The 26936-nt window shown below is 44.9% G+C and overlaps 1 protein-coding gene across 6 annotated transcripts in view; it reads left to right on the top strand.

The window, feature by feature from the left end:
• Nucleotides 1–26045, top strand: part of PANK2 (pantothenate kinase 2) — a 47816-nt gene extending 21771 nt beyond the window's left edge. Inside the window, exons 2-7 of one of the 6 annotated variants that reach the window (XM_078678694.1) lie at nt 3437–3789; nt 5886–6139; nt 6270–6446; nt 20586–20709; nt 23405–23530; nt 25149–26045. In XM_078678694.1, the coding sequence (XP_078534820.1) occupies nt 3437–3789; nt 5886–6139; nt 6270–6446; nt 20586–20709; nt 23405–23530; nt 25149–25196 (1082 nt within the window). In that variant the 3' untranslated portion in view covers nt 25197–26045. Of the gene's footprint in view, nt 1–3436; nt 3790–5885; nt 6140–6269; nt 6447–20585; nt 20710–23404; nt 23531–25148 lie in introns of those variants that run through there. The other 5 variants (XM_078678695.1, XM_078678698.1, XM_078678696.1 and 2 more) reach the window with 5 other exon arrangements.
• Nucleotides 26046–26936: the final 891 nt, after the last annotated feature.

The following is a 26936-nucleotide window of genomic DNA, read 5'->3' as shown; positions in this document are numbered from 1 at the left end:
CTATATGTCATACTTACATGGGCAGGTAAATCCCCAGGAAGTACAGTGCCCGGTGGGTTAGTGTCCCTGAACGAAATGCCAACCGTACGGATATATAAACCGACTTCCTGGGTCGCAGGGCCGGACCCGGAGAGCGAAAATGTGTGTGGCTATGAGCCTGAGGACGCTGCTGGAATGAAACTTACTTCTCTGAGCATCGGGTTAAACTCCGAGGTCACGCGCCTCGGGCTGTCTCTGCCCCGACGAGCTGGGACACGTGTGCTTCAGACCCTGAATGCCCCGGACACGCTACGGGAGTCTCCCCTCCTCCCACCCTCCCAAGAAGCAGGTCCCTAAATTGTTCAGACCCCGAGACCTCCTGGGCATGTCTCACGGGGTCTCTCCCTCAACAAACAAGAAACGCGTGTGGTTCAGACCCTGAGAGCCGCAAACACGCAGCTAAGTGCCCCCTCCCCCAGCAAGCTGTTTCACTGAGGGTTCAGACCCTGAGCCAACCCCCCCCCCCCCCCTCCATCCCCCCCCCAAAAGTAACACCTTTGCTTGATTTCGGGTCCTCCGCAGAGAGGGGCCGGTGCTTACCTCGCCCTGTGCCCGGCTCAGGCTCCTGGGGTCGGCACTCGCTCCCTGCCTGGGACTCTCCGCCGGGCTCGACTGGCACAGCTCGGACAGGGCTGCAGCCTCGGTGGCGTGCCCCCTCCCGCCCCTGCACAGCCCCCGGGCTCCGCTGTGACACTGAGCGCACTGCTCACCTGACTGACGGACAGCCCCCGCCTCCACTGACTGACTGACACAGCTCCGGGACACAGCTTTCAGCAGCGCCTCGTCCTCTTCAGAGGCACAGCTCTTCTTTCAGCAGCACCTCGTCCTCTTCACAGCCACAGCTCTCAGCAGCGCCTCGTCCTCTTCAGAGGCACAGCTCCCCGCCTCCACTAACTGCCTGCCACAGCTCTCAGCAGCGCCTCGTCCTCTTCACAGCAACAGCTCTCAGCAGCGCCTCGTCCTCTTCACAGCCACAGCTCTCAGCAGCGCCTCGTCCTCTTCAGAGACACAGCCCCCGCCTCCACTGACTGACTGACACAGCTCCGGGACACAGCTCTCAGCAGCGCCTCGTCCTCTTCACAGCAACAGCTCTCAGCAGCGCCTCGTCCTCTTCACAGCCACAGCTCCCAGCAGCTCCTCGTCCTCTTCAGAGGCACAGCTCCTCGTCCTCTTCAGAGGCACAGCTCCTCTTTCAGCAGCACCTCACTCTCTTCACAGCCACAGCTCCAATTTCAGCAGAACCTTGGTCTCTTCACAGCTCCAATTTCAGGAGAACCTTGTTCTCTTCACAGCCACAGCTCCAATTTCAGCATCATCTCATCCTCTTACCAGCCATCGTCTCAACTTTCAGCGGCACCCCATTCGCTTGCTAACCCACTGCTCGACTTCAGAAGCATTTGCCGTCGCCCCGACCCCACAGCTGCAGTTTCAGCACCACCTAGCCACAGCTCTAAATTTGGTAGCACCTCATCGACCCCCAGGCTACAGCTCCAGATTTAGCAGCACCTCGCCCTCATCAGGAGTCACAGCTCCAGTTCAGCACCGACCCACAGCTCTCCAATTTTAGCAGCAGCTCCCCCAAACCACAGCTCCAGTTTCAGCAGCACCTCGCCACCCTACTGAGCCACAGCAACTGGATAGCAGCACTCCCCTCCCCCGAGCCACACCTCCAGCCTCAGCAGCACATCACCCTTCTCCCAACATCGTCTCAACCTGGTCCGGATCCGGGTCAAGAGCACCCCACCGTGACCCTCAGCAGCACCTCACCCTGACCCTCAGCAGCACCTCACCCTGACCCTCAGCTCCAGTTTCAGCAGCTAGAAACTCGATCTTCTCCGGTTCCACAGCTCCACTACCAGCAGCGCCTAACCCTATTCCCAGTCCACAGCTCCACTCCCAGCAGCACCCGCCCTATTCCCAGTTCACAGCTCCACTACCAGCAGCGCTCCCTTCTTTTCCCAGTCCACAGCTCCACTCCCAGCAGCACCCGCCCTATTCCCAGTTCACAGCTCCACTTCCAGCAGCGCTCCCTTCTCTTCCCAGCCCACAGCTCCACTCCCAGCAGTCCCAGCAGCCCCACCCTCCTCCCAGTCCACAGCTCTACTCCCAGCAGCCCCGCCTCTTCCAAGTCCACAGCTCTACTCCCAGCAGCCCCGCCCCACCTCCACTTTGTTGTCTAGTTGGCAGACTCAGCTGAGAGGCCAACAACTGAATGGGTGCATGCAATAGGTCTCGGAGCATTTGAGTTAGAGCTTTTAGATTTGTTTATGGCTTTTTTTCTTTGTAATTCTTTAGCATTGCCTACAGGAAACAAAAATGCTAAAGATAAAAAAAAAAAAACATAAACAATTCTAAAAGCACAAACTCTAATGCTGCGAGACCTATTGCATTTCCAATGCTTGTTTAGATTTGCAGCGAATTAGGGATATGTTACATATATATTTATCCAGAAGTACCTCTATTGCACTATACGGTGCGGGGGTTTGGGGTCACTGTTCTAATAATAAACTACAAACCGTGGAAAATGTTTCTAAAAATGTACTTAGTTTACCGCCCTCAGCATTAACAGAATTAAAAGAATTAAGGAGGAGACTGCTTTTAACAGAATAATAATCCAAGACTGTCTCCGACTGGATAATTGGTCTGATTCCCTGGCTGAAATATATTGTACATAGTTTTAATTAAATTTTTAATCTAAATATTGTGGATGATCCTACCATTACAGTGGAATTGCTGAAATTAGAAATAAAGAACGTGTTCCTGTCTTATAGAAATAGAAGGAAGATTAATACTATTGAACATTTATCAACTTGCCAATTCTATTCTCGTTATTCAGATACGGAGGGTTTCCAAACTTATCTGAGCCAGGTAACCAGAACCTCTGACAGATATGTTCTGACCAGGCTGAGATTTGGGCTCGCCCATCACTTGGTAGCTTTCCCACGTATAAAAGATTACCCAGCTTCCCCCTGTCCGTGTGACGGCCGCACCAAACAAAGCACCTTGCACTTTCTCCTGATCTGTGACTTGTACAATAACTTTCGTATTGCATTTTTAAGACCATTATTTTTAAAATATTCCACTTTCACTACTGATGCTGCTCTGAGGTTAATTATTTCAATGCAAGAACTGGGTGTATGTTTGTTTTTATACAGCAACTTTTCTTCTTAAATGTGTTGAAGCAAGGAAAAGTATGATGTTTTAACTGTATTTTTTATCAGGCGTATTTTCTTACTATCTACTGTATAGCAATAAGTTTTTATCGATGTTTCTGTGTATGTGCTTTTATGGTCGTTTTTAATGATCCGAATAAAGCTTATTGCATTGAAATTGAAATGCAGGCTACTCAAATGATTGCTTTTGCCATCTAAAGGAAATGATCTCCTTTTGTTTCCAGTTTTTCCCTGGTTCGGCTTGGATATTGGAGGAACCCTGGTCAAGCTGGTCTATTTTGAGCCGAAAGATATCACCGCAGAGGAGGAGCAAGAAGAAGTGGAAAACCTGAAGAGCATCCGGAAGTATCTGACCTCCAATGTGGCCTATGGAATCACAGGTATTCGGGACGTGCACCACGAACTGAAGGATCTCACCCTGTGCGGACGGAAAGGCAACCTCCACTTTATCCGCTTCCCGACCTATGACATGCCGACGTTTCTGCTGATGGCCAGAGACAAGCACTTCTCCAGCCTACACACGTCCTTGTGCGCTACTGGAGGCGGAGCATACAAATTCGAAGAAGATTTCCTCACAGTATGAGTTTTCAGCTTGTATACTACCATTACTGCAACACGTTATGGCCATTTAGTTTGAGATGCTTTTTTTTTTTTTTTAAATGCTTTAGCTTTTTTGTTTACTATATTAAATCATTACACGTAACACCTACTTTAGACACCATCCTGTGTAATATTTAAGCATGGGCGGATTTTGCGGATCCACGATTCGCGGATTCAGCGGATTCACGGATCGTGGATCCGCAAAATCCGCGGATTCAGCGGATTTGCGGATTTGGGGGCGGGGCTTCCTCGAGCGTGTGGGCGGGGCCAAACGGACGGGGCTTCCACGCGAGCGCACATGCCTCTTGTGTGTCTAAAAGGTCAGAGACCGATCAGAGCAGCAGATTAAGAGACAGAAGCCCCTGGTCACAGGAACAGCACGGGGGTTGCGCTCGTAAAAGTCAAAGATGCCCAGCCTCCCAACGCTCACGTTTTTTTTTGGGCTGCTGAATGAGTCACTGCATTTGCGCTTCAACTAGTTCCAGCGACCAAGTGTGTGTCACTATGCAATCGCGCCGAAGTGCGCAGGGGTCCCTTGAGTGAAATGTCCATCATAGTGGGTAAATGGCGGGAAGACGGTGCACACCTTGAGTGTGTGGGCGGGGCCAAACGGACGGGGCGTCCATGCGAGCATGCCTCTTGTGTGTATAAAAGGTCAGAGACCGATCAGAGCAGCAGATTAATTATTTAATTGTGCCAGGACCGTCGTGCCCGAATGAACCCTGCCCTTCATATTTATTCAAGAAGACACCACTGTTGAAGTAATTTACGATGGCGCCGGCAAGCTGCCAGCGCCATCCTGCAAAAGTTACTTAATTAGCTTCAACAGGAAGCTCCAACTGCTAAAATAAAGCAGGCGCTCGAGCCCCTGCTGTATCTTATCTGTTAGAGCTTCCTGTTGAAGCTAATTAAGTAACTATTGCAGGATGGGCGCTGGCAGCTTGCCGGCTCCATCGTTAATTAGGCGCGCTTGAACTTTTGACCGCAAAATCCGCTCCGATCGCGGATTGCGGATTTTCAGCAAATCCGCGAGAGTTCGCGGATCGCGGATTTGCCGAAAATCCGCAAAATCCGCGATCGGAGCGGATTTTGCGCTCATGCTTAGTAATATTGAATGAATCCGTTTACTTGTGGCATGGTGGATAGAGCACCTGTTGCCTCTCCTGTCACATGAGCTTTAAGTTTCACAGAGAGACATCTTTTTGCTGATGTATACAGAGTAAGGCAGCATACTGGGTGGAGGCGAATAACGGGTGGGTTCTGATAATGGATCGTGATGTGTTACTTGAAAGTTAACTAGCATTTGTGATTGAACGATTGTAGCGCACTGGTCTTGTCCTACAGATAACTTCATAAAAATTCCTACTAAATAAAGATAGCTGTGCGTAACTAGTACAGAGTTCATTTCAGTTTCCTAAAACAGTATCTTGCCAGAATGGTTACATCTGATAGTTAAAGTTTTTGTAAGGCATAATATTTTTTCATTTAAAAATGATTAATTTACAAATTGCCAGCACAGTCTGGTCATAGTGCAGTTTATAGTGCTCGAGTTTCAGCTCTACACGAAGATAGATAAAACATTAAATTGTTACTAAAGATGACTGTTGCAAAAAGTCTCGTCTCAGACTCCTGGTTCTGTCCTTGTTGAGCCGGAGCCTCTCTCACATCAATAAAACATCACCAGGACTCATCGAGCTGGCAAAGACCACCTCCTGAGCTGGTGTTAACTGCGGTGGAGCAATCCTCTGGTTACCAGTGCTCCTGGTTAATCAATCAACGTTTAATAGGTGCACCAAAGCGCTAGAACAGAACATGTAAAACTTTACTGGAGCTCAGAAACCAGTCCTGTTGATCTCAGTGAAAGATGCACTGCATTAGAAATGTTTGAGAGTGTAGCTTTACATGCTCGGTAGTCCTGTAGTTGAAAATCCATCACATTAAACTTAGTCCCACAGCAGACAATTCTCAAATTTCCTGTAGTTTATAATGAGCATCTATCTAAACCATACTATTATTGTCACTTTATGTGAAGTGTTCCTGCACAGTAACTTGTATCTTTTCTCTTTATGACAGGTCAGTGACCTCCAACTGCACAAACTAGATGAATTAGATTGCTTGATCAAAGGAGTTCTGTACATTGACTCTGTTGGCTTCAATGGACAGCCTCAGTGCTACTACCTCGAAAATCCAAGAGACCCCGTTAGGTGTCAGAAGATAGCTTACAACCTGGAGAACCCATTCCCTCTCCTTCTGGTGAATATTGGCTCAGGGGTTAGCATCTTGGCTGTGTATTCCAAAGACAATTATAAGCGGGTAACAGGGACTAGGTAAGGGCACGAGATCTTCTAAATGTGTTAACCTCTTGTAGCTCTAGGTCAAATGTAGGTGGTACTGTTGATGCAGAAATAGTCCCTGTGTTGCTTGGATGTGCTAATATTCTATTATTCTGGGTTCCAGTCTCGGTGGAGGCACATTCTTCGGTCTGTGCTGTCTGCTGACTGGCTGTTCAACATTTGAAGAAGCTCTTGAAATGGCCTCCAACGGAGACAGCACCAAAGTGGATAAGCTTGTACGCGACATTTACGGAGGTGACTATGCACGGTTTGGATTGCCAGGCTATGCTGTTGCATCAAGGTACGCACCCTGTTTTTATCTATAGATTTCTTTACTTTAAATGTAATTGGAACTCCGATTTTGCACTACTTATTTTGATGACAATTTATTTTTCTTAATTTTTAATCTGCTGCTTTGTGAAGGCTTTTTTGCAGCCATTTTATCCTTTGGGGAGGAAGGGGCTTTGAAACTTTACACAGTGTGCTGTTTTTTGGGGTTTTGCTTGTTTGGAATATTTATTTTTCTTCTTTTAAATATAATATATAACAATATACTTAAATTAGCATATGAAACCCAACAGGCGTTTGACAGCTGGAAATTGTGCTTCTCTTACCAGATGAGCATGGTACATACATACTGACTCAAATAATTTTGCTTCTTAGTCCCTGCAACATCACTCGATGTAGGGCTGTAAAAGCAGCATGAACAGCTCTCCTTTTCTCTTGCTCTGTTGCCATATTCAAAGAACAGTAGTAGGCTGACCACATCCGTGTCGGAAATTAATCAACCAAGCACCAGAACTTACTTCAGAAGAAGATTCCCATCGAATTTAGAGTCCGAGGCCCTGTGGAGTGCTGGAGATGTGGAGTTTTGGGCCTGCGTCATGAGTTTTGGGCCTGCGTCATGAGTTTTGGGCCTGCGTCATGAGTTTTGGGCCTGCATCATGGGTTTTGGGCCTGCAATATGAGTTTTGGGCCTGCATCATGGGTTTTGGGCCTGCAATATGAGTTTTTTTTTTTCACAACAAAATTTTATTGAGCAGGTAAGCAAGAAATGTAAATGTACAGGAATTTATATAGCGCAAATCACCAAGCGGTTTCTAAGCGCTTGCTTAGGGAACCCGTCCTGGTATTCCCCTGTGAGATAACCCCAGCAGGGTATCTGCAAGGTGAAAGCCAGGCATCCCGCCGCGAGGGGCCGTTGTGGAGATTAAGCAAGCTATTGCCCAGAGTCGCAGAGTGTGAACCCGTGAATCGAGTAGGCACCGGAGCGAGATTTGTCGAGTCCATGGACAATTTAGGACTCAAGACCCCGCCGAGCCGGGAATTGAACCCTGGTCCCGGGCTGACCTCTGCTTCCAGGTCTGCCTCCTCTAACCAGTGAGCCACTCTTCTCCACTTCTCCAGAAGAAATATGTGGCTCCCCACAGTCAGGAGATCACCACCAGGCATCATGACACATTTTTATCCGTAATGCAAATTCCATACAAGAAAAGACAAATAACAGAACCCTCCCCCTCCTCCACCCACCAACCTCAACCACCCAACCCCCCCTGCTACCCACCCCTTATCCCACCCTAACCCCTTACACGTGAGTATACCAGACAATCTGTGGTTGGTCGTTTTCTTTTTTGGGGTAGGTATGACGCACTGCCTAGGCCTGTACCACATCTTCCACCGATATTTCTTCCTCTTGTTCCCTTGGGGGGTCCAGTATCAATCCCCTATACTCTGCCCATCGCTTCCAGATCTTAAAGTGCTTCCGGGGACATCCTCTCGCCTCGAACACCGGGCGTTCCAGTCCCATAAAGTAATCCAATCCAGCCTTCCACACACACAGGGGGGGGCTCGCTCTCCCTTCCATGCTCGCGCTAGGTCCCTTTTAGCAACCACAAGCCCCAACAACAATAGATTTATTTATTTATTTAATTTATTTATTCAAAGTTTTATATAGCGCGAACAAGATCCTTACAGATATCAGAGCGCTTCACAGAGACAGGGGCAAGGGCAACAGGAATGAACAAGATAATGGGAGCAATATAGTAGTCGCTAAACATAGAAGATAATAATAATGTACAGAAACATATCAAAACCTATCAAAATACAGTCAGGTAAACAAGTAATATAAATACAGCAAAGAGTAGCATATATTGGTCGTTAGAAAGAGAGTAGCGTAGTAGTGACCCCCTAGGTAGGAGGATAGTGCCAAAGGGCAGGGTGATCAGTGATACAGCGCGATGCAGAGACTCAGTTCCAGTCTCTGTAAGGTTCAGGAGATCTTGGCCAGAAGGATTTTCACCTCTTTCTTGAAGAGTGCAGTGGAGGAGATAAGCCTCGTTTCCGGAGGGAGCGCATTCCAGATCCTGGGTGCCATTCCTGAGAAGGAGCGCTTGTATGTTTTTTCTTTCCGGAATCTACTAGGTTTCAGAAGTAGATTTTTTGTACTACGATTGGATCTCGACCCTCCTGATATAGACAACTTTTGCGCGAGGTAGTTGGGTGCTTTGTGGTGCACGGCCGAGTGTGTCATTATTGCAATTTTTAGCTGTATTCTGGCTTCAAGATGGCGTTTATATATATTTCCACCGACTCCCTCCAATACATGGAGCAGCCCTAATCGAGGAGTGCGGGGAAGATCCCAACCCAATACCTCTGACAAGCAACTCCAAACACCCCTCCAAAATCTGACCAATCCAGCACACAACCACACTGTATGCAGCAGCGTACCCAATCAGTCCCGCCTTCCACAGTCTCTCCCGGGTGTAGTATGCCCTGTGTAAATACCTGAACTGAATAAGCCTGAGCCGTATTGCGATGGCGGCCCCTCGCGGGGACTCCAGGGCCTCCCTCCAATCATCTTCATCTAGGGGACCAACATCGTCCTCCCAGGCCTCCTTGAGCGAAAGTAGGGGAGATGAGCAGTGAGTAACCAGTGTTTGATAGATTTGGGATACTTTCTTATCCCCCAGGTCTCCCATGAATACCTTCGCTTCAAGTGGGCTGAATTCCGGGAGTGACTCCAGGTTCGTGAGGCTAGGTGCTAACGCATGGCGCAGTTGCAGGTATCGGAAAAATTGGGTCTTGGGCATGTGAAACTCCGTACTGAGCTCCTGGAACGATTTGAGGGTAACCCCGGTCATTACATGGCCCAATGACGAGATCCCAATTGCATCCCAGCCATCAAATCCCACCAATGTAGCCAGTGCGGGCAGTCGCCCATTGTGCCATAACGGAGTCTCCGCCGTTAATCTACCCCACCAGCCCATGCGACGCAGTGCCTGTCTCCACACCTCAAAGACAACTCGCGTAGCACACGGTAGTGCCCGCCTCAGCCTAGCCGAGTACAGGATCATATGGAGGGTGTTATTCCCCATCAGCAAGCACTCCAGGGCATACGCCGGGTCTCCCCTGTCTCCATACCACCACTCATTGAGTACCAGCAGCTGGGAGGCCTGATAATAGGATAAGAGGTCCGACGTGGCTAAACCCCCACAGTACGTGGACAGGAAGCATGTTCTCAGCGCTACCCTGGCCGCCCCTCCAGCCCACAGAAAGCGGCCCAGAACGGAGTTGACCTGTCGGAACCACCGGGGGTTAATTGGATGAGGGTAGCTCTGCAGCTGATATAGGAGGCGCGGGAGCGCAACCATTTTGAATATTGCTGACCTACCGAAAATGGTTAGGGGCATCCGCGACCACGTTTTTACATCCGTCTGGACCCTTTCCCATACTGGCACTATATTCCGTTCCCAGGCAATATCTACGGATTCTGAGAGGAACACCCCTAGGTATTTCAAACCCCCGGCCGCCACCTGCAAGGCTGACGCCCAGGGACCCGCTGCGGCCCCACCACCCAACACCCACAGAGTGGACTTGCGTGGGTTTAAACAAAGGCCCGATACCTCCCCAAAAATTCGCATAATGTCCAAAACTCGGGACCCCGACCTGTGTAAATCCGTAAGAAAGAATAGGCTGCAATATGAGTTTTGGGCCTGCATCATGATCTTGTTCTTGACTACTGTGAGCAGGGAGAGAACTTAAACGCAAGGAAGAGTGATCTATAACTGCTACAAGAACTGCGGAGGTGCTGGCACACTAACTCATCTTCTGGGGGACTGCCCTACAGAGAAACTATATTGGCAGGGAAGCGCTCGGGCTTCTCCCACGAGTAGCTCGTAAGCTACTGGTAGCTCTCCACCTACTTGCAAGTAGCTCTCCTGTGTGCAGCGTACTAAATTAGACACTCTTGGTTGGATTAGTCTATGTTGACAAATTTAAAAAGTGTGTATTAAAGACAAAAATTTGTATTTTGAAACTTCATTACCAAAATATATTTACAGCGGACATTTGATTGATAAATCAGGTGGTACTGGTATTATTTCGAATATTGATGCTCTGGTGCTAGGTGCATTGCAGCTATGGCTTTTATGTCTTACCCATATAGAGGCATCTCCCTCCTAAAAAATGTTAGACCATTTTGTACTCCATGGCAAAGTGTCAGGTTCAGCATCGGAGGCAACAGTAGTGGTTATTCCTAAAGAGGGAAAGGATCAATCTGATCCTAAAAACTTTTGGCCCATCTCTCTTAAATATGGAAGCAAAATATATTCGCAAAGGTTTTAGCCAATAGGCTAGAAAGTTCTATACCCAATTTAATACATGATTCACAAACCGGTTTTGTTAAGCGTCGTCTGGCCCGGTATAATTTCTACACATTTTGCCACATACTCAAAGTCCTGTATGTCCTCACTCCCCACAGCGGCGATCGCTCTTGATGCCGAGAAGGCTTTTAATAGTCTCATGGCCTTTTCTGCATGCTGTTTTGGAATCTCATAAGCTTGGAGACTCTTTCAATACTATGTTTATGGCCTTAAATGCCAACAGCAAATCAAACATTAGAATAAATGCCTCTACATCTTCGTACTTTGACTTACACCAAGTCTCACAAAAGGGTTGCCCTCTTTCTCCTCTACTTTTTTTGCTTGCTATCGATCATCCCTTACTTCGGCTAAAAAAGTTGCAACCTACGCGATGATATACTGATCTTTACTAAAGATATCGAATCTGCAATTCCAAGCATTACCAATATCATTCATTCTTTCTCTGAGGTTTCTGGGTACACATTAAATCGGGACAAGTCAGAGGTTTTCCCCTTAAATTCAATATGTTTTCCTTCATACTTGGGCAACTCGGGTCTCAAATGGCAGCCTAAATGTCTTAAATACTAAGGTATCTGGTTTTGTGGAGACCTAATGGAGACAGTACAATATAATGAATCACAAACTATTGCCAAAGTTAGAAATCTTTTATCCTCATGATCCCCGAAGTTCATCTCTTGACCTCAAGATGATGGTCAATCCAATAGTCCATTTTGTATCTGCTATGCTCCCGCTAAATCTCTTTCTTCAAGTAACTGGATAAAATTACTTCTAAGTTCCTCTGGAGCGATAAAAAGGCGAGGATCTCCTACAAATCGCTTTGTAAAACTCCACCTCTCGGAGCATGCCGGCTCTCGGATATGAAACTTTACCAATTTGCGTTCTTGGCTTCCCAGGGAGTTTTTTGGCTAACTCCGGATACACCACGTCCCCCATTATGGTGGGAGATTGAGTGCAATATATGCTCGCCATTTAGAACCTGCTCTATTGTTACAATATCAAAACTTATTATGTCTCACTTTATAGACTCTGTCAGTGCTTTGAAATTAGTGGACAAAAGACTGTCGGAAACTCTTCATAATTTTGGCTAACCCTAAAATCAAAACAGAGCTAGACAGTTAAGTTGTACAAATATGAGCTTCCAACGCCATTACATTAACCAGGCATCTATATGTCACCAATGATGACCCGCTTCTCTTCTCGACCTTTTGGCCTCTTCAACATGGACTTCTATAGTTTCCTTAAAATAAATGTGAAACTCAAACTCACTCCCACCAAAAACCCATTACTACTTTTAACTCTGGCAAGTTGGCAGCACTTGGGGCATATTGCCTGTAGAATCTATACATTCTTATCAGACCCGCCCGCATCATAACCTTCCATTCTCAACACCAAATGGGCTCATCACTTCCATCCTGATGTCTTCAAGCACATTTCTAATGAGCAATGGCGAAATATTGGTACTCTTGCTTTACATAATAAAATCGCCCCCTCTCTCATACAATCCAAACTCTTTACAATGCACCTACTCCATTGGACCCCTGCCTGACTGATTAAACTGCACGTGAGAGATTCTGATGTTGGAACTGCAACCAGCATTCTGGCATACACCAACACATGTTCTTTGATTGTCCACTTTTGGTCCCATATTGGTGTGCAATCGAGGACAGACTTCCAGAGATATTTCACTTCCCCATAAATGTATGCTTTAATGTGATAGCTTTAGGTTCCTGGACTTCCGAGAACGCTTTAGGACTCCATGCTAATGATATGGCTCTTTTTGATCTCCTCCTTACTATTACAGTGCAAGTTATTATTTCCTAGTGGAAATCATTCAATCATCTTTCTCACAACACTTAGTGAGCGTGTGTCTCATACCTTAGAGGGGCACACTCTCTGCATCTCCATTCACAATCCAGCGCTGTTTGGTGCTCTCTAGAAAGCTTCATTGAGGGAAACATTCAAGTTGGATAACTTTCACACACTACAGACCTAGGGTCTACCCAAACCCACTCACTTGCTCTTGAATAGCTCCACTCCTCCCTCACATTCTCCTCTTCCCCTTCATGGTTTATAATTCCTTCCTACAAGGATATTCATGATACTTTAGGTGTGTTTTGTACTCCATAACGAACACCCTATAATGTGGTAACCCTTTGTTATACATAGCGCTTGGTTTATCTACTCCCACCTATGTTTTCGTATTCTGGTTGACCCTACTTTTTAAGTCCTTTTTCCCTATATACTTTAGTGTATGTGAGAAGGATTCTTTGTAACGTGTGTATGGCATTGGATACAACTACTTGTAATGTTTGTATTCTAGCAAACCTTATACTTGCATTGCATGTCATATTACTATGTCTATACACTCAATAAAATACTTTGAACACATTTTTTTTAAGTAATTTAGAAAATAACGTAATTTTTTTAAAAGTTCTTTAAAAAGTTACCAACTACTTTAAAACTGTCTGATGGGGGCTTGGCTAGTACCAACCGAGATGGCCGCTCTGTAAGCGAGCTCCAGAGGCCAGCAACGTAAACCCCCAAAATATCTGAACAAATATTAGTTTACAACATTGCACGTAGAACTGAGTTGTCCGGTGGCCCCACCTGAGACGATCGATCGGGCCCTCGACTGTAGGGCCGGACCGTAAGAGAGTCGTCGGACATGGTTGCTGCTGCATGGTGCGGCCTACGTTGGGGAAATCGCTCCATATCCCGAGAGGAGCACTGGAGGTGCCGGCTCGATTGGAGGCGGCGAAAGTAAGGCCCTGAGCTGTTAGGGCTGTGGGTGGAGACTCTGCGCCCTCAGTCCCCTTGGGTGGAAAACGAGTGGAAGACGCGGTGGACGGCGACCCGTTTCCATTGAAGTGCCGGGAGACTGAGGCCAGTGGGAGGAGTCGTCTTGCCGGCCGCCGGAGGTGAAGGCTTACGGAGGGTCCGTAATGGCGGAACAAGACCATCCTTTAGCTGGAGGCAACTGTAGTGGTGCAGTGAGGCCGGGGACTGCTGCGGGGAGCAGGGTCTCGCCGAGTTCCAATTTGTCTTGGGCCTTGGACGTTCTGAGGCCCACCCAACAAGATGGACTAAAGGTGGCTAGGGAGAGAGAGCTAATAGGTACGGCGACCCCTCCTGACGTCCGGTGACATTTGAGGGGGGAATCTTCTCCCCCCTTCCCCGTACACATATAGACCAATCCATGCCAGGTGCTCCCCAAACACAGTGAGGGGATGAGTCCAGAAGCTACCTTGGGTGGGGTTTGAGTGGGGTTAGTGGCGGTCAGGAAAACTCACAGCACAGGTCAGAGGAGCCCCTCCCAAGCCACAACAGTCAGGTAGGCGTGCCACCCTCCGGCTTGTACCACCCCTAAGGTGGGCTAAACTGAGGTGGACACTATTTTTCAGAAGTAGTCATCTTGGTGATGGAAAACCTAGGAATTCTGGGACAGGGGTATGCCCACTTCCCACAGAAAGTGGTCATATAGGGGGAGTAGGGAACCCAAGGGTCAGAAGCCCATTGGCTACTACCCTACACTTCCCTAGACCCAGGCACCATAAGAGCAGATCCTGATGACCTGAAGGAAGAATAACAAGAAGAGTCGCACAGCAAGAACAGAATCCCCAGCAACTGACTTGATGCCAACCCTGCCAGCCTGCCTGTTGACTTTGCCTATTGCACTAAAAGCCTACATGTCCTGCAGCATGTCCAGCAGCTGCTGAGTCTCCAAAGGCCAGGAGACCTGTCATCCTGCACCCAGGAACCAAGACCGCATGAGGAACTGTTGCAGACAGCAGAAGGACCAAGAGGACTCCGGTCCCGCCAAAACCTGCCACAGCCAAGCACCACTGCACCCAAACCACCCAGCCTGTGTCGAAGTGGGCCAACGGTGTCAGCATGGTCACTAAGCCCTCAATGTACCGAGTCCACTGTGGAGTGACTCCTTGTGAACTCCTCGACGTCTCCTGCAGCCTCCTTTGGCAAGCTCCCTCAACCTTGAGTGTTGACAGGTGGAGAAACCCAACTCCCTAAAGACCCTCTGAGCCTGGATGCCCCATCCAGTGGAAAAAAGATGTCCCCAAAAGCGCAAGAACCAATACCACTCGTTAGTTTCACTGGACTGGTCCCCTCTTGCAGCCTCTTTCTACCACTACCATTCTCATTTGGATAACATTGGGCACCAGGCACGGTTCTGCACCTCTGTACCCGGTCGCCCTAGTCCCGCTGGTGGTGGTCTTCTGGTGCTGCCTTGGACCTTTAACGCCTGGATAAAGGACCTTTAAGTCGCTGATGAGAACGGATAACTGCATATGATTATCCTCCCGCAGGTTAACGTTGTGACTTTTTAAACTAAATAATATTCCTATTTAAAAACATACTTACCTGAACGATTTTCTTCTGATGCCTAAACCTATATAAAGATACTTGCTATTTTTATTAATTAGTGTGGATCTCCTTGAGTCGTGTCTCAATCATTGACTGTTGTGTATATTTTCAGGTGTCTTGCACTCCTCTGTGTTAAGCCGAAGGCTGCTCGACCACACTACCCCATAACTGAGCACCTTGAGATTGCCTTAGAAAGCCCCCTCTCCACTCGTAAGGGAACCGATGGACCCTTGACACGATATATTTCATTTTGATATATCATATAAAGATCCTGCTTCCCACAGTCCCTTTGAAGCAGAATCCCCTTCCAGGCAGAGCTAACTATGGATGTGAGGGATAACTTGGATTTTCGTGGAAATTGTTTGTTAAAGCATTTTAAGTTCTTAATTGCAAAGGGGTGTTGGTGAAAGTGGCACATTGGTGTTTCTGATCTTAACTGGGCAGGTGTTGGAGGAGGCGGAAGACATGTTAGGGTCCCTGACTAAATCTGGTCCTAAAAAGGCATACAAGAATGTTCTACACATTCCCAGGATTCAATGAACCCACTCGAACCTCAACATCCAATCATAATGAAATATCTAATTTAACACTAGAGTGCCTAATGTCCCAGTGTAAAAAGGATCAGCTCGGAAACTTCAAGACCTCGCCTTCTGATATGATCTCCTGCAAAAAACACAGCTGTTCAGGAAAGATCAAGAAAAAATGAAACCGGATTCCAATCTGCTCGCTTATTACTCCTCAACTAGGTCAAAACATAGCAGCTTAGATATTTAGAAGTAGAGACTGCCCGTTTGTTGTTGGGGGGGCCCACCCAACCGAGCTTTCCACTCTTCACAAACTGTTAGATTCTGTCACAGAAGCGAACACAGTAGATGCCTAAAGCGCCTAGAGATACATGGGTTTGAACATGATTAGTAGGCTCTTGTGATTGTTTGCGGCCTTTAGCCTTTCAGCAAAGATCTGTCTATAGTAGTATGTTCCATGCTGTAATGGGAGTAAGCGGGTGATTTGCTATGGTTTGGGGTCTGGTATGTTCTTTTGAAACTGGTTATAGAATGTTAAATTATGAACGAGCAGGGGTTAGAGAGACTTTTGAGGTAGCAGTTAAAGTGGTGGCTTTGAGAGAGATTGTGCTGTGAATAAAGCCAGTCTTTTCTGAGATCACTTACATTGGCGACCACTAGCTGAAGAATTTGGGTTTAAGAGGAATACTGATTTATGTTCTACTGCTGCCTGTAGACACAGTGCTAGCAATCCAAAACTGGGAGGTTCATTAGTCTGGCCTGAGTTTTGCAGAAGGAGAAAAACAGTTCACCGATGTATAGGAGGAGAACGTTGCCTGACCGTTTCTTGGTGTTGGGAGTAAGAGCCAGACTACTAGATTCCTATTTATATTATGATTTTATAGCAAGGATCGTACTCCTGAAAGGATTACAAATTGAGTGTTCCATCTTTACCCAAGTAGGAAGACTGGAAGTCCTGTCCTCCATAGAAGCAAGCTTGAGGAATTGAGAAGAGGATATGGTACAATAATGGCGCTGTTGAGCAGCTTTGGTCGAGGGTGCAACAACAAATGGTTTGATCAGGTTGACCCCTTCAAGTTGTTAAGACCGATAAGTAGGTGCATTTGTTGGTTTTATTTCTGAAAGTCCTCCGCAGCTACGCTTGATAAAATGATAAACTTCCTCAAAATGATGATCCAGTACTAGCAGTTTCTAGGTGCACATGTTTGCGGTATGTTGTACTAAAGTTATCAAGTGAAATGCTAAAAAAGTAGTGGTGCTAAGCAGGGCGTAGTATGATTTGGAGGTAGAATGTTAAACAGCCCGAGTCTGTTCAGAAGGCAGAGATGACAGGGGCTACAGGGTCCCAGCCATGGTGATTGGGGATCCATACTACTATTCATTGCAAACTGACAGGTACACCCCTTCCGCACGTGACTCTGAGTAGCAAGGGCAAGCAGTGAAAGGCTTCTCAAGAAGATCGACTTGGCACAGAGTCTGAAAACTCGATCACTTTTTAGTCCTTCTCTTCGGAACAAGAAAGTATTTTGATGTCGCAGCGAAACCTATTACTGCTCAATTCAGTATTGGTTCATCTAGTCTCCACACCACCTACAGTACCCTGTGCCAATTCTACGCTGCTTCCACAATATCTAGGTGCAGATGCGAGATCACTAAGATATTACCACACTAGGTAATTCTTAGGACAATGGAATCAGTTCTTGAACCAAAGAGTTCACACTGGCAAATGTCATCTCCTAAGAGAAGGTTTCCCTTTGCAGTCAAGTCAAGTCTCTTTCTTGATCTCGGGGTCTTATCTGCTCAGCAGAGACGTGGTTTGGTGTGGTGCTGGAGGTGAGCTTGTTCGGATTGCAGCAGCATTGTCTTTGGCTTCAAAGTACTGCGTGCCTCAGCGTCGCATTGGCTCTAGGATGAGCATTGTAGCAGGGCTGATTGAAGGATGATGCTGTTTATCAATCAAGGCTTCTGAGCCGTGGGGCAGGTCCACCTCTACAGCAGCAAATCTCACTCTTGCAGGATAAGCTGCACATCGGGGATTGCAACACCAGTTTCTCAGGCATTCAGCGAGGGTCCTGGATGGCACTCTTTTGTTGTGGCTCACACAACTTCGGTCAGCATTGGGTTTGCCACACCCTGTTAATTTGGCTGGGTTTGTTCTCTGGACAGTTTCTCTTCCTATAGCTCTAGACTCTCATTTTCCCCCTTGGAGCAGGCAGACTGGCTTCTTAGCGCTAGGCGGACCCCCTGCTTCTCCAGCAAGTTGCACAGACTGTACCTGATTTCCTGGCTAAAACCTTCTTTATCTTTAAGAACAGAATCTGCTTACTGCTCCTCTTCCATATCGTCCATTAAATGGTAGTGCTCAGGAAGGCCTAATAAGGAATGCTCTGATAAAATGTCCCAGTAGAATTTGTACGGGTAGCTCTTGTTCAATTCTTCCTCACTTCATTGACTGGGTGTCAGGATTGCAAGCAATACACTTCCACTGTTCCACTGTCTGGTGAAACTGTATCCACCCTGCATCGTGTCATGCTAAACCACGGGGAAATCCAAAATGGATCCCACTGGCCCCAGCACTCCTACTTGGACACACTTGGACTCTAGTGGGACCCGTCCCCCCACCCCGTCACAAATAAACAATAGAAGTACACGATGTGGGTGATATTTTTAAAAGGTTGAGGGGCATGTTAGGCGCTATAGGAAGTTTGACATGAGACTTTTGCATCCGTGAGTGTGTTAAGGGTTATTGATCAAGGTGTTACTGCTTGGCGTCGACACACAGCCAGTACACCCTTCTGGTAGAGTAAATAATGTTACTTTGGAACTGAAGAAAGGGGTCATGGAAGTTTGTGTGATGCAAGCCACTGCGTGAGTGGTGAGGGGGATTTGTCAGCGTCTTGTCAAGCAAGGAATAAGAGCCAGGCAGAAGGACAGAATATTTGGAATGTTGGAGAGGAAAGTGACAGTTTGGGTAGAGATGCGATTACTTCCCATAAAGAAAACTAAGTGTGTGTGTCTGTGTGTGTGTCTGTGTGTGTGTGTGTGTGTCTGTGTGTGTGTGTGTGCCTGTGTGTGTGCCTGTGTGTGTGCCTGTGTGTGTGCCTGTGTGTGTGCCTGTGTGTGTGCCTGTGTGTGTGCCTGTGTGTGTGCCTGTGTGTGTGTGCCTGTGTGTGTGTGTGTCTGTGTGTGTGTGTGTCTGTGTGTGTGTGTGTGTGTGTGTGTGTGTCTGTGTGTGTGTGTGTGTGTGTGTCTGTGTGTGTCTGTGTGTGTGTCTGTGTGTCTGTCTAGTTCCCTTTGAGGACTCCTCAGTGGCATATGTTGACATTTATAAGCACATAAAAGTACTTCACAAAATTAATTCGATCTAAGCTTTTACTGGGCTGTAAATACACTTTGCCTTTGCTCCACAAAACTGCTTGATTTTCCAATGTAGTACTAGTACTGCATTGTACTAGGAACTAATGTAATGGTATTCTATAAATTTCTGTCATAAGTTTTTGTCTATTGCGTTCTGACCAGATGATCGGGTACACGCCATAGCTTTTATCACTTTTTAAAATTATTTTGGATTGGTTTCATGTAGAACTTTTCATTTACTTGCCAATACCGTTTTGTTTTCATTTGGGTTGTTGAAGATGAGTTAGTACACTTAGAGTGCTCTCGGACAAGGTCTTTCTGTCCCGTTGACACCTAGCTCTGCTTTTTCCATGAGCTTGCATTGTGGTGGAGGAAAAGTTTGTGAATTTGTATAGATTTTCAGTACTTCCCAACCTTAACCTATCAGTGTTGTGAAGGCATTGAAAAGTGCGATGCTGGGTTCCAGGCTGAAAGTCCACGTTTCATAATGCCAGAGCTGCAGGAGCTACATGTACAGTTGTCTTGTATCAAGAAAGCCCCTCGGTTTGCTTCACTTTATTCTTGGCTAGATCCCTGATATTTGGTAAATATAGTTGGAAAGGTTTGAAATGTCCCCTTTGCTAGCCTTCTGCTTAGCTGGTCATCTCTGCTGCCACGATTTGTGGTTTGATCAAGTTGTCAGAGTGGTGGGACACAGCCGGCATGACAGCCATCTCTAAGCTTGTTCCGGCTTGCCCCAGTATTCATCGAATAGATACAGTATTGTGGGCCTCTGCTTTTTGGGTTTGTATTTCACCACTGTCTCAGAGTGTTATCTGCTGGTGCTTGCTTGTAAGTTCAGACAAGTATTTGGGTTGAAGTACCAATAGCACAATTCCATTGAATGTTTAAAGATATTTGGTGGGACAATCCTACGGTCTCCTTTTGCGGCAGACTGATCCGAAGACCACCATTTTGTGTCTAGTTTACACCTAGTCTGTCTTAAAATCTTTCTCTTTCGGAGCACTCGATCATCTCCCCAGAATGGAACACTTTTACAGCCTTTCGACTCTTTAATTGAAGACTTTTATGAAGTAACAATTCCGAGTCGCAATTAAGGGTTGTGAGGAGTGGTTTAGTCTTGACAACATCAATGCCTTAGTTCCTCTCGCAGAGATCGCCAACTTCCTCAACTGCCAGAAAGAACACCGGTGTATTATCAGGGTAGGAAACAACTGGTAATAGATCTAATGGGATAAAAAAGTGGGAAGGATCCAAGTTAATTCGAAACTAAATGAGATATGTAAGAAAAAACAGATATTAATATGATGATTACAACACAGACCGCCTTCTTTCTTATTCCCCCTCATATCTGCCAGTTCTTCTAAACCAAGAGATTGGGTGAACGTTGGGTACTGGGAGTTTCCCAATGCAGCCTTCTGTTGACCTATTTAATAGCATGTTTTTTACTTCTAACATTTGGAGTCTTTTTACTGAAACAAACTCCTTTCTAATTCTGATAATGATACTTTTCTTCAGCTTTGGAAACATGATGAGCAAGGAGAAAAGAGATGCTGTGAGTAAGGAGGACCTCGCCAGAGCCACTCTGATCACCATCACTAACAACATTGGCTCCATCGCAAGGATGTGTGCGCTCAATGAGGTTAGGATCACCCTTATGACCCGTAAAACTTTAAACATTTTTTAACTGCAGTTCTAGTCCCTACATGTTTATTCGCTGATCTTACAAGATGTGCATTTAATCTTATACTGCAGTGAGTTCAAGTTACAAAAAGCAGTGTGTAGTAGAGATTTGAATTGCTGAAACAGCATTGCATGTACCAAACGTTTCCCACTCCACCAGAGCCTTGTTTTTTTAACCTTGTATAATAAATGTGGAAATGGTACGTTTTTCAACCCTGGAGCTTCCTGGGAGGGTTGGAAAGCGAGGTGGGGTTTAGTTCACCTTAAATCTTTCCAGCATGGTTGTATTTCTGTATGTTTTGGGTTCATTTCAATAATCAGACAAGTCTCTAAAAGCCCCACAGTTAGGGTGTTGTCGGTCTACATTGCTGGTCGGCCTAACCTATAAATGGATTCTTTACTACTCTGACGCATCCCCATGCGTGTGGCTAGGATGGTCTATCCACGCTCCTTGCTTTCAGCTTCTTTACAGTGCTGCCTTGTAGGTTTCATGTCAAGCAGCATTGTACAGGGCTATGAAAGAAGGGTAGCTCGCTCGCCTGCTCCTTTCGTACGTCACGTAAGGGCATAGAACATTGCATGCCCGACTGTCCAACATTAAGGTTGTTTACTAGACTGTGACCAGCACTCCCCCACATCGAAAGCCATTTGCTTGTTCCAGTAAGCACCATAGCTTACAAATTGATTACAAATAGACCCATACATTGGTTATATAGGTTCAACAACTGCTGTACTTGGTAAGAGGCGGAGGGGAGATTTTCAATATTTAAAAATAATAATAATAATTATAAGTTCTGACACCTCTACGTCACTTAGCCTAGTTTTCTGTTTAACTCTTCAGGCTGTGTTCACCTCGCAGAGTCAGAGCTGACCATCATTAATAAGAGCAGGTGACGTGCTTTTGAAGCCTCAAGCACTAAATGCTGGCTCTTACCAAGAGCCCTTACTGCTGTGGCTACGGTCTTAGTTAGAAGGTTGCCACCTTTAACTTTTATTTTGCGTTTTCTGTTAATATTTCACGCCTTAGGTTACTAGGTTATTTTGGCTGGCTTTGCATAAGATTATGCAACATGCTGCTGTTATACCGCATTTATTTATGCTATTTTTTTATTTCACTGTATGAAAATGCACCTCTGTTTTAGGTTACATTTTCCATTTTTCTGGATGAAAGACTCCTACAGGACTTATTTTAGACGTGGAATGTTAATAATTTGTGGTGATTGCTTTTCCCTTAAGTTACTTTGTCTTTAGACCATGTGCAAATGACACATTATTAATCTCTGAAAGATTTTAAATCTGAATACAATTCTCAACTTGCTTTGATATTATTTTGACCTTGTGGTACAAGCACACAGCATTATGTTTTCTAAGCTGTATGCGACTCAGTCACATGTATTTTATTTTCCCTTTGAAATGTGCTGATACCCCAATCTTTTTGACACATAATTGGTAGTACTGTTGACAAGCTATTGGTTGCCAACTAGTACAAGGTATTATGCTACGAAAAGGACACCATGTCAACTTGTCCCTCTGTTAGACAGTTAGAGAATGCTTGTTTGTGCTTCTCTTCACCTGATGCAGGTACCCTTTCGAGTCAATATTAATTATGCGATAGTAATAGTGGCTAAAGATCTTTGTTAAAGTAAATAATTTCAGTCGTGCTTTGTTAATCTATGGTGAGTTAAACGCAGGTCTGTCTTTTAACTTTGAATGTACGCAGTTCCTAGATGGACCCGTTAATATTGCAACATAATGTATTAATTTAAGTATCACTATTGTCCTATGGTGGTCCATTCTGGTTTAGTAGGGGCCGGATTGGCTAAACATCAAGTTTTCAGATGCATGGCAATGTTTGACAGTTATACATTATTAGTATTATGCTCAGGTTATCTAGGATTTTGAGAACAAGAGGTCATTAGATGGAAGAATTGCATGAATATTTAGCCTTACATCTGTCTTTTTCTCTGAAATTAATTTTCCAGTAGTACAAGCAAGGCTGTGTTAATGGCGGTAACAAGAGCGCAGATCAGTGGCTGTGAAAAGGGATGACCTTAAATCTGCAATCATTAGGTGTATGTATGAGGTTTCTGATTTAGCCATGTTCACTTGCTCTCTTAGTCTGATCCAGACTGGATGATGGTTTTAAGCTTCACAAGAAACCTAGAACTCTTCCAGAGGTTTGCCTAAAGGTGGGGCTATTGATACTCCTTTGAAGTAACACTAGTTAAGGCCTCTGTTTAATAGCGGTGTGCATTCAGACCCTTGAGTTGAGCAAAATAAAACTCCAACACACAGAAAGGTGCAAGCCGTTCGATGTGCATTGTACGAGCAGTAGAACAGTGCACGCCACTCTTAAGTGGTACCTGTCGTACATCCCACGCAGTCAACCAACAGTTTAGAAGTGATGCCTGATCTTTTTCTTTTTTCCTTTTATAAAGATGATTGCAGCAACTACTGGTCAGAACCTGAAAACTCCCCCGTAATGTTTTTTCTATGAAAAGTTCATGTGTTAATCATAATTTTAGTGGTTGCAGCAGGTGTTGTGAAGCTTGATCCATGATTAATAACCCTGATTAAATATCAGACTTACTACTTTATCATTATTGAAAGAGTTTGGTAAAATACTGTGACTTCCGTTTTCTTCCATTATGTAGAACATAAGCCGGGTGGTGTTTGTTGGTAACTTCTTGCGTATCAATACCATCTCGATGAAGCTTCTGGCGTATGCTTTGGACTATTGGTCGAAGGGACAGTTAAAAGCCCTTTTTCTGGAACATGAGGTAAGTTTGTGTGTGTTTACATATGTGTGCACTCATGTGCAGTAAGGCTTCTTTTAGATGTTGGACTGTTTAAGTCAAATGTACTCCACAATTATCCTTTATTGATGTTTTAATTTAACCAATATGTTTTCCAGTATAACGCACTCTTAAGATTACTTAGAACAGTTTATGCGTCAGAGATTACTGTGAATGTTTGTGACCCCTTTGTAAACACTTGTGCATATTTTTGTTGATGTCTAAAGCTACAACGCGTTAACTGCTTTGGTTTGTACGACTTATTGGCCCAACAAGTCTAGTGCGTCTGGTTCTACGAGCCCCTTTTCTAGCCTGATCACATGCCTCCACGTAGTGGAATAGAGTAGAAGACTGCTATTTCACAATAATTAAAAAAACAAGTCCACCATGGTATACTATCTGATATGTATATAGAGGATCTAGTCTGGGATTCCGAAATACTTTAAATATTTTCTAATTTGAAAATCCTTTCAGCAAAACATACGATACGAAGCAATCAGTTTTTTTCTTTCAGTTTAAACCATTTGACAATTTTTTTTATCAAAATAGAGGGAAAATCTACTCCTAGGTTGTAGTAAGAGTGAAAGTAAAGTGCTGCTTACACTTAATAATTCCTGCTCTTGCCCTGTCCCATTCGTCCACGCGGAGCTGGGTTGTTTGTTTCGCACATTGAGCTACGATCCCTAATGAGCAGCTTCTCCAGAGGCAACGCTTAACTGGACTATCCACTTTTCATGGATTGCTTTTCAATTCACTCAGTGTCCTAGGACATTCTCGTGGATTTTTTCCAACCTTTTTTCTCTTTTCCACACCAGAATAGCTGTTTGACACATGTTCCTTCTTTTTAGAATTGTCTCTGGATGAGCAGGATTGTTGTGTTTACCAAGTGTAAGCCTGAGGTACCTAATGGTAGACTGATGGACAGAGTCCACCTCCTTGCTAGAGTGTGGAGCAAACACCATCTGCTTCCTCCTTTTACTCCATTATGCATGCTCATGATTCTCTGCTTTGGCCTTGCTGTGACCATATCTGACCACCCGATTGGTCTCAGAATAGCTCTATTAGCGGCTGATTGTTACTTGAAAGTTGGCCACTTCGGTATTTTTCATAATTTTCAACTCTTCGAGCCCTTAAGAAGCTGCAGTGGCCACTGATGTAGACAGGTACACTGTAAATCCTTATGAGGTTCACAGCGCCATTTACAAGATTCGGCTTAATCATAACAGACATGGCTATAGTCTTTGTCAGGATAACTATAAACTTTTCACCCTTTGGCGCACCTGCAGTGCTTCATCTGGAGAACATTGGCTGCCAACATGTGAAAATACCCACAGAATTGTGTGTAAGCTCCTTTGGTTCAAAATATCACTTTTTGTTCTGTCTGGAAGCATTAGTCTGCATTATATTGCATTTGCTCTAGGTTTAGAGCCAACATTCTAGTTGTGGTGGATGGGCACCAGGTTTAAATATCATATCAAATGCCTTTTTTAGGTTCTCCTTAAAGGCCCTTGATAATAATGTAACTGTTTTAATGTTTAAAACGTGAGTGCTCTTTTTCAGCAGTGTAATTTGTGTACCTAACGCAATGCTTCTTCTGTCTTAGGGCTACTTTGGAGCTGTAGGGGCGCTCCTGGAGCTGTTGAATACATGATGGCTATTTGTAAGAATCGTTTCGATGCCAAAGAAGTACATAAAATAAAAAGAGCACAATCCGGGATTTTCAAGAAATATCAAAACCGCTTTAGACAGATAGCAACAAAATATTCAGGAATTTATGGAAGTCACTGAGGCCTTTATTTGTATATAGCATCATGTACCTAAATGTATGTTTCTGTATCTTCCAAAGTGATGATGCACACTTACCAGCAATTTTTTTAATCCAGTTTTATATTGCGAAAGTCATGCTGTAATTAGTGGTCCTGTTAAAGTATGCTGTTCCTTTCAGTTACCTAGCATTACATCACTGTTTAATTTTCTTATTTTTCCATGCCATTTAAGCGAACCCTCTATCCACAACTCAAAGCTTGGAAAATAACGATTTTTATCCATCAATGAGCTGTGCAGTTTCAGCTTTTGGATTTTCATTTTAAGTTTAATTTGAGTGTGAATGTGTTGCAAGGTGATTTGTTGTATAAGAACATGTTGACAAGGGGAATGCGTACAATTTTAAATATATTTTCATAATTGTTACAATCGCTACTTTTCAGTGTACTTCTTTTGCGTGTTTTCATAGTCAACATGTTAAAATTGCAATTGTCAAAAAAAACAAAAAACTGCAATTTCAACAGTACATACCATGCTTGGCTTTTGAGAAATGTAGTTTAAGGTGATGTATTTTTTTTTTATTAATGCAGTATTCTAAAATCTGTTACTTTGTTAGTTTTGTAAATTGGTATTTACGTTGCCCTAATTCGATTTTAAATATTTTATATAATGGATGAAATAGTTTTTCATATTTGCCATTCCAAAGAAATAATAAAGAATTGGAAGAAAGATCTAACCAACCACCCACTTCTTCTGGTCTTGACTAACATTGTACACTATGAACATGAACTGCTTGTTCAACACATTGTGTTTAATTGTACAGATCTGTTTTATGTAAAGTATCCGTTGTGACTGAAATTAATGCAGAATTTGTAACAAAATGAGAATATGAATGTGTGTATTTGCAGAGCTACCTTTAACAGCATCACGTATAAAGTTAACACCTTAGGAGCTAGTAAACAAACCTCCCCAGTGCTGCGCTGTCCATTATCCAGTGCTGAACTGGACGTCCAGCGGTCGCACGCAGCACTGGGGAGGTAGTGCCCGTGACGACCGTTGGCCGACGGCAGCACCTAAAGGGTTAAGAAGACCTGGCTGCATCGCAGTATCACACAACTGTTGGATTTTTGATAGAATATGGCACAGTATTCTCAGACCGGTTCTTTAACCTTTTCGATGCTAATGACTGAACCGCTTCGTCATCAGCCGCGGTGGCGCTGTGCTGATGACGGAGCGGTTCCGTCATGGCCCGCCAAGAACTAGGGAGTTGTGGGGCATCTCGGCAGTCTTTGTAACACACACAGTCTTTTGTCACTGGAACTCCGACTACCAAAATCTCATTCTTAGGCTTTGACTTTCTTTGGTGATAGGTGAGGAAAGTTTAATAAATATTTTTCAGGCAGTTACTGTATAAAAATAAGTTATTCAAAGGTAAAGAAGATAGTTGCAGTCAAACAAGCCTAGACAAAGCCAAGAGCTCTGGCATGTTAATATATGAATTAGTTTGTTTACAGTGAAACATTGTGAAAATAAACCGATATTAACATTTAAAACCTCGCCTGTTTAAATAAATCACATTTATAGATGCTAGTTCTCTTAAAGTTTTTTTGCTTTGACCTGAAGTTCT

Source organism: Lissotriton helveticus, chromosome 2_2 (assembly GCF_964261635.1).
Source record: "Lissotriton helveticus chromosome 2_2, aLisHel1.1, whole genome shotgun sequence".
NCBI lineage: Eukaryota > Metazoa > Chordata > Amphibia > Caudata > Salamandridae > Lissotriton > Lissotriton helveticus.
The sequence above is the reverse complement of the archived record's forward strand: the minus strand, read 5'-3'. Positions and strand labels throughout refer to the sequence as shown.